The sequence below is a fragment of the Rhagoletis pomonella genome, unplaced genomic scaffold (assembly GCF_013731165.1).
Source record: "Rhagoletis pomonella isolate Grant_MI unplaced genomic scaffold, Rhpom_1.0 Rhpom_scaffold_05754, whole genome shotgun sequence".
NCBI lineage: Eukaryota > Metazoa > Arthropoda > Insecta > Diptera > Tephritidae > Rhagoletis > Rhagoletis pomonella.
The window spans coordinates 1,646-9,290 of NW_023464292.1; the positions used below are offsets into that span (position 1 = coordinate 1,646).

The 7,645-nt window shown below is 41.2% G+C and overlaps 2 protein-coding genes across 4 annotated transcripts; one reads left to right on the forward strand and one right to left on the reverse strand.

Annotated features, from left to right (window-relative positions):
- Positions 1–161: 161 nt before the first annotated feature.
- Positions 162–1,804, forward strand: LOC118755260. 3 transcript variants are annotated; one of them, XR_004994996.1, is made up of 5 exons: positions 162–388; positions 448–640; positions 725–1,279; positions 1,333–1,450; positions 1,508–1,804. XR_004994996.1 is itself a non-coding variant. In XM_036490111.1 (5 exons), the coding sequence occupies exons 3-5, from the start codon at positions 1,205–1,207 to the stop codon at positions 1,801–1,803; spliced, it is 489 nt and encodes a 162-aa protein (XP_036346004.1). In that variant the 5' UTR covers positions 173–388; positions 448–1,162; positions 1,193–1,204; the 3' UTR covers position 1,804. The 3 variants fall into 3 exon arrangements, 2 of the variants coding, with proteins under 2 accessions (XP_036346004.1, XP_036346003.1); XM_036490111.1 differs by having other exon boundaries at positions 173–388; positions 448–1,162; positions 1,193–1,279; XM_036490110.1 differs by having other exon boundaries at positions 175–388; positions 448–1,279.
- Positions 1,805–4,835: 3,031 nt separating this feature from the next.
- LOC118755261 lies at positions 4,836–7,187 on the reverse strand. The gene has a single exon (XM_036490112.1). It carries the CDS (start codon positions 7,185–7,187, stop codon positions 4,836–4,838), a length of 2,352 nt encoding a protein of 783 aa, XP_036346005.1.
- Between the last annotated feature and the right edge of the window lie 458 nt (positions 7,188–7,645).

Here is a 7,645-nt window from a genome sequence, read left to right on the forward strand (position 1 = left end):
TTTTTTTTTTTTTTAAGGGGCTATGCACGGAATTCTTTGTGAGTACGGAGTCCACAGCGCCTTCAGGGGGTACAGAACAAAAATTAAATAACTGAAAGTCATTCGTTGTCGAAATTTCAGAGAACGCTTCATTTTTATGTGAACCTTTATTATTCTTCTGCAAAAAAAACAAAATGGACCCGAAATTGTGCGACAGGTGATTTAAGTGTACTTATATTACTACTAAGGTATATTGCATTGCATCGGTATCGGTTACCAATACCGAAACTTTGGGTACCGAGTATTGGGCAACTCTGCACATCACTATTTTTTAAAAAATGACACTTTCATTGAGGGCAATTGCAGCACATATCACAATTTCCTGAATGGCCCGAGTGATTATGATGCGGTAAGTTGCGTATTTTTCTCATAGTATTTAATGTGATATTTTTTACCTTCTACTTTTAGCTTTCCTTGGAGATATTCCACCCAAAACCCTCATTCATCCAAGTACGGCACATTTACAACTCGTAATCGAGTTCGCCTGAAGGATGAATGAGGAATTTTAGTATGATGAATGGAAGTGCGTGGCTCTTGGGAACTTCGGGTATGCAGGCGATACTCGCAGCACAAATTCCTCTCGGAAAAAGCCAACCATTAAGTATCGTGAAATATGAATTAATATAATATGAATCTTTTATGTAAACCCTATTATCTTACTAATATCTTTTCGTTTCCATTTCAGATGATGCTGGATTTAGCTAAAAGTGGTTGCAAAATCGCGCACGACAAATCACATGCATTTGGCCAAAACTTCTGTATCGATTGTGCGAATTTGAAGTCTTGCAGGATCTGTATCGCACAGATAAACCTTGTGTTCCAAATTTTATAGAAGATCAGTCCTTTGACGAAATACGATGGATATGTTATGAAGCTAAAAAAAAAACTGTTTCGATCAGTTCGTTAAACAATTCGCCAAAGAAGCCATTGAAGCTAATAATAAAATGAAAACAATGGCGCAGATATCACCCCATGTAGTAGATATTATATGCCGATTGTATGATGCAACTTCAGAAGCCGCCACAAATGTGGGTTTGACTAAAAGTAATAAAACTAATCCATTTGGCCTTGAAATTAGCGTTGCCAGTGACACAGCATTGATATTTAAAAAAACCTGGCGCTACATCCAGCAGTAATAAAAATTTTGGTGATGCTTTTAACGATCATGGTCATACTACCAATGCCGGATGCGTATTTGGCGGAATGGCACCTTCGACTCCTGGAGGAATCCTTGGTGGAGGTAGGTCAGCTTTTAATTTTCAAAATCAGCAGTCTTCAGTTTTTTCTCAACAGCTTCCAAATGCTAGTTCCATATTCGGAGGAGGCGGCCCACAAAATCTATTTGGTCAAACGCTGACAAGTACTGATGTTACTGTTGGACGTTTTGGGCGCGCGCAGCAAGGGACCGGAGGTTTGTTCAGCCAATCATTATTACAGCAGCATCAAATTAAACCTTCGTCCATCGTAGGTTTGTGTTCTTCCCAAGCTCAACAGAACGCAGGTGGTAGTTTATTTAACCTAAGTATTCAGAAGCAGCAAATAACAAATGGGGGAAACGTTTTTACCCAATCCACGCGATCTCAACAAATGCAAACTCCGCCGAATTTTGGCATGTACCAGAGCAACAAACAGGAGGCGCAATCAGTTTTTGTACAGCAAAATGTTTTTTCACAACAAACCCCTGGTTGCATATTTGGTCAAGTGGCACAAACTACGTCTTCTGCCAACTTAATTTGTCTGGTAATTTTCCCCGGAATATGGTGAGTACTATAACCTTTTTATTATTATACTGCTTTTACACAGTTCAAGTATTGAATTCCATTCTGCTCGCATGTGGAAGAGAGGGGGTGAGAACAAAAGGGACGAGTACACATGCGTCTGTACCGTCAAGTCGTTTAAACTTTCTTGCTTTGCTTTTGGCATTTTCGTTGCTTCCCATTTAACGAACCAAACTTGACTTCAACAGAATTGAAACGTGTAAAAGCAAATAGAAAACACAAAGTACCTGAATCATGTAAATCGGGTGTAATGACGAAAGTCCATAACCATCCCTTGCGGTGATATGTAGGAGAGCGCTGCATGAATGCATTCAAACGGCATATGAATTATTCATACACAAAACGGATGAATAATTTTAGCTTAAAATTTTAATTATTTTTTTTTTTTTAAATCTGAGTGAACAGCTGTTCAGATCTATGTGTCGACAAAGTGAAAATAAATTGAATTGATATAAATGTCAACTCTTTGTATGAATATCCAGAAATATTTTTTCTTCGTACATATGTACAAACATACATATGTATGTATGTATGTATTGCTGCGCTCCTATTACATACGAGAAAACTTGTGTGCCGAAATGAGTTTGAATGATTTAAATGTTTTCCATTCATTCAGTCACATTCTTCCATTTAAAGGTAGACAATTTAAAACAAAATGTATATTCATAACTTACAAAATTCCAAACGCTGAGTATTTTGTAGGTGAAGTAAAATATTCAAATGTACTGTACTCTGTTTGGCTTGAAGTTTGAATGAATTCATGCAGCCCATATACATATTATGTAGGCAATTCTTCGATATAAAGATTGCGACACAATTGTATTAATTCCGCAAGGTTAGAAGGAATAAAAACATGTAGGCAACTTACCGCTCCTCCCAACCTTTTTATCCGAAAGCTTCTAATAAGATATACTTTAAATAAAATTAAAGGAATCTTGAATTTTTTGAATTTGGTGGACGTAGTATATTATGTTCGCGCAAACTCCATTCGTTTATAATGATTTCCTGGGGTACGTGTGTATGTGTATACATATCAAAAGCACGTATGCATTGTAACGTTAATTATAGCGTTTACCAAAATAAACCAATCGTTTCTGTTGAAACAATTCAGTTTCTTATCATTTAGGTAATTATCAAAATAATTCTATTCTTGTTTTTAACGAAAAGAAACGAAATTATTTTGATAAGTTATTTTTGCGCATCAACAAAACGAAATCGATTCATATAGTTTGTTGAGCATCTCGCAGTAATGATTTATATTCGTATGATAAAGTGGACTGTATTATGTTGCGAATTGTGGTTGTGGAATAAGTTAGGCTTTTACGAAATGGAGTCGTTACTTGGTTGCGATTCGCTGTGTTGTTGATCACAGGGGGGTAGTAGCACCAGCTTGACTACAGGTCTAGTAACCTGTCCTCTTTCAGTCATGAGGTCCACTACTCTTGCCCTATTGTCTGCACCTAGATGGACGTTAACTACCCTTCCGAGTCTCCATTCGTTTGGCGGCAGGTTATCTTCTCTGATGATCACGAGGTCTCCAATTTTCATATTGGCTTGCGGATATCTCCATTTGTTGCGTTTCTGCAATTCCGTGAGATATTCACTTTTCCACCGTTTGCAAAACGTGTGGTGTAGAGCCTTGAGCCTCTGCCATCGATTTACAATCGAGGCACGATTTTCATCAGCGTCTATTTCTGGTGGAGCTAGTATGTGTCCACCGATTAAGAAGTGGCCTGGAGTCAGTGGCTCCAGGTCTCCTGGTTGATTTGATGAGGGACTCAGGGGTCGAGAGTTGAGACAGGATTCAACTCTGCATAATAGGGTTGTAAATTCCTCAAACGTGTATTTGTGTTGGGAAGCAATTTTCGTAAAGTGGCTTTTAAAACTTTTAACTCCCGCTTCCCACAGTCCGCCCATGTGGGGAGCTGAAGCGGGAATGAAGTGCCACGAAAGCATTTGGTGAGCGTATTTCGCCAAAGTGTTATCGCGGGCGTCTTTTAAAAAGGCTTTTGTTTCGGCTCTCAGAGCTCTAGAAGCTCCCACAAAATTGGTGCCGTTGTCGGAATAGATATTTTTTGGACAGCCTCGTCGTGCGATGAACCTGGCAAATGCTGCTAAAAACGACTGAGTGCTCAAGTCCGAAGTGGCTTCCAAATGGATTGCCTTTGTTGCGAAGCATACAAATAGGCAGACATATCCTTTTGACATGCGACAACCTCGGCCACTATAACTTTTAATGTCAAATGGCCCTGCGAAGTCGACTCCCGCATTTGTAAACGCTCGCGAAAATGTCGTTCTTTCCTTGGGAAGAATTCCCATTAACTGAGTTTGCGCGCGTTTGCGATAAATCGTGCAAGCCTTACAGTTATGAATTGTGGACCTAATCAAGTTTTTGACCCTAGGTATCCAGTACTGTGTTCGGATCAAGCGCAGCATGAGCTGATTCTCACCATGCAGGGAAACTTTGTGAATAAACTGAACTATGAGACGGGACAAGGTGCAATTATAAGGCAGGATGATTGGGTGACGCGCGTTGTAGGCGAGATCACGAGATGCTCCCAGCCGTCCACCTGTTCTCATTATACCGTCTTTGTCGATGAATGGGGTAAGGGGCAATACTTCACTTTTAGAACCTACTGATTTTCCTGATACTAATGCTGAATATTCCTCACCATAATGCTGCTTCTGGCAAACTAGTACTAAGCGTTGGGTCGTTGCTTTAATTTCATCAGCTGAAATTAAACAAGATTTCGCTTGAAATGAAGCTTTGGTATTTGGACGGGTTCTTTGGGAGAATCTCATTACGTATGATAGCACTCTCAAAGCTCTTGGAAATTCAGAAAACCTATCAAGAATATCAGTCTTACTATCCATTGTTGTTATATGAACTTGTACCCTTTTTTCTTCAACGGTTGTGTTATAGTCCTTTCCTTGAGTGGGCCATTTTGAGTGGTCTTCTTGAAGCCAAGAAGGGCCCTCCCACCACAGGGAATTGTTTATTAATTCTTGCGCCGTAAGTCATCTGCTGGCTAAATCTGAGGGGTTTGACGTTGAGTCCACATGACGCCAGTTTTCTCCTCCCACCTTCTCAATTATTTTGGTCACTCGATGGGCTACAAATGTCGACCATGAGCATGGAGGCTTGCGTATCCAGGCAAGCACGATGGTGGAATCCGTCCACATCTGAGTTGTACGATGGGCTAAGTTCAGATTATCCGAAATCGATTCCAGGGTTTCTGCCAACAGGACCGCTCCACAGAGTTCTAGGCGTGGTAAGGAAATTGTTTTAACTGGTGCTACCCTAGTTTTTGATAGTAGCAGGTTGATGAACACTTTGCTGCTTATTTCGACACGCAAGTAAATAGATGCTGCGTAAGCCTTCTCTGAGGCGTCGCAAAATCCGTGAATTTCGATCTCGGCCACAGGGGAAAAGTGTACCCAACGTGGAATACGAATTCTTTCGATACTGTCGTAGCTTTCCCTAAAATTTTTCCAGCGGTCTAGAGTCGTAGGTGACACGATTTCGTCCCACCCTGTTCCTTCCAACCAGATATTCTGCATCAAAATTTTCGCAGTAATTACCACTGGTGCAAGCCATCCTAGAGGGTCGAATAATTTGGCAATAGCCGATAGTATTTGCCTTTTAGAATAGCTAACCTGTTCCTCTATTGGCTTGGCTGTAAAGTAAAAATTGTCAGAGTGGGCATTCCACCTGATACCCAAAGCTTTGACTGTGCTAGTGTCTTCAAAGTCCAAGAAGTCTTCTTTCAGTAGATGGGATTTTGGTATTCCCTCTAATATTTCATTGCAATTGGACGTCCATTTCCTCAAGGGGAACCCAGCAGACTGCAATGCACTTGTTATTTCGGTTTTCGCCTTGATAGCAGCTTCGATGGAGTGACCGCCAGCTAAAACATCGTCAACATACATGTAATTTCTTAATATGTCCGACGCCATGGGGTGTGACTGTTCTACATCGTCAGCTAATTGGAGCAGGGTTCTAATCGCGAGGTAAGGGGCGCAATTGACCCCGAAAGTCACCGTATTAAGTTCAAAAAGACTAATTGGTTCTGTTGGGCTTGTGCGGAAAACTATTCGTTGATACTTGCTATCGGTAGGATTAAGTAAAATCTGGCGATACATCTTTTCGATGTCGCTATTAAAAACATATTTATAAAATCTCCACCGAAGTATTAAGATGGTGAGGTCATTTTGCAGTACTGGACCAGGATGAAGCACATCATTGAGACTCACCCCATTAGCTGTCGGACACGATGCATTGAACACCACCCGTACTTTGGTGGTGGTGCTTTCTTCCTTCCGGACGGCATGATGAGGTAAAAAATAATTTTCACACTCATCAGCTTGAATATGGCTGGAAATTCGCGTCATATGCCCTAAAGTTTCGTACTCGGACAGTACCCTATTATACTCCGTTTGTAGGAGTGGGTCCTTTGCTAGACGCGTTTCATTGCGAAAGAATTGAGAGCAAGCGCTCTTGAGAGAGGGTCCTAACCGCACGCTCCCTGGAAAATCCATTTTGAATGGCAACGATACTGTATATTTTCCATCTTTGTTCCTTTTAGTTGTGCGTTTGTACAGGTCCTCGCAGTAAACTTCCTCTCTGGTGTATGTATGGTTCTTTGGGATGTCCTCTAATTCCCAAAAAGACGCTAATTGTTTGTCTAGAGTGACTTCGTTGAAGAATGAAACGCATTTATTCGTTGGCCCTGTTGCCTCAGTTTGACCGGTTAGTATCCAGCCGAATACAGTCTCTTGCGCAAGCAGGGTACCTAAAACATTCTTCTGTATGCCACTCAATATTATTTGGGCGTAAATATCGCCGCCTAGTACAAGATCAACTTGCTCATTTATGAAGAATCTCTTGTCAGCTAATACTAAATCCGGAAACGCTTGCTTTGTCATAGCATTGATCTGGCAAGTCGGCAGATTTCCTGTAAGCTGTGGTAGAACCAGGACAGTGGTATCTATTTTTATTAAAGGGTCAATCGGTGACCGCAACTGTATTAAACACGCTTCTTTGACTTGGGCTGAAACGGTGTTGTTGATGCCTGACACCTGAGCATTCAAACTTTTGGATGGTAGGTTAATTCGGCGTTTAAGTCTTTCTGATATGAATGAACATTCCGAACCGGAGTCTATTAGTGCACGGGCTGAAAAATTAGTATTATTGAAGAAGATATTGACACGTGCCGTTCCTAATAGGACTCCCTTGTTCGTGTTGGCAAAACAGGACTTAACGTTATTAACCGGACTCCTATTTCCTTTTTCAGAGTTGCGTCTGGCCTGGGCTTGCGCAGAAGTTGATGGCGTGTCATCTGAAAAATTTGGTTGTTGCCTTTGGTTCATGGCTGCTTTTGGCTGAGCTGCTTGATTATGCAGGAGCGTGTGGTGCCTTTGGTGACAGGTGCTGCAGTTAAATGAGCACGTACACCTTGACACAGTATGTCCAAAAGATAAGCAGTTCAAGCAGCCACGATTCTCCTTAATGAAGGCTATTCTGTTTGACACCGTGAGTTCGAGAAATTTGTGGCATTTCGATAATTTGTGGTTACTGCTTTTGCAGAATACACACATGGTTTTGGCTACAGAAGCTTGAAATGCGCCAAGTCTTTTTTGCGGTGTTTCATTTGTATGCCTACTATTGTGGGGCTTTGGGATTTTGGTATGTTTAATACCTGTTATGCCCGAGACGGTTTCAAGAGTTTGGAATCGGTTGGACAGAAATTTGTCCATATCCTCCCACTTGGATATTTCCGTCTTGTTCTCGATCGTTTGTTCCCACAATGCTAGGGTACTTTCTGGCA

What these genes read in the sequence shown, in the direction of transcription:
- LOC118755260 (XM_036490110.1), top strand. Translation starts at nt 1,190, where the DNA reads ATGCTTTTAACGATCATGGTCATACTACCAATGCCGGATGCGTATTTG. An exon ending in TGGAGGAATCCTTGGTGGAG is followed by an intron (nt 1,280 to 1,332) that starts GTAGGTCAGCTT and finishes TTTTCTCAACAG; the next exon opens with CTTCCAAATGCTAGTTCCAT. An exon ending in CGCGCAGCAAGGGACCGGAG is followed by an intron (nt 1,451 to 1,507) that starts GTTTGTTCAGCC and finishes CGTCCATCGTAG; the next exon opens with GTTTGTGTTCTTCCCAAGCT.
- LOC118755261 (XM_036490112.1), bottom strand. Translation starts at nt 7,187, where the DNA reads ATGAACCAAAGGCAACAACCAAATTTTTCAGATGACACGCCATCAACT.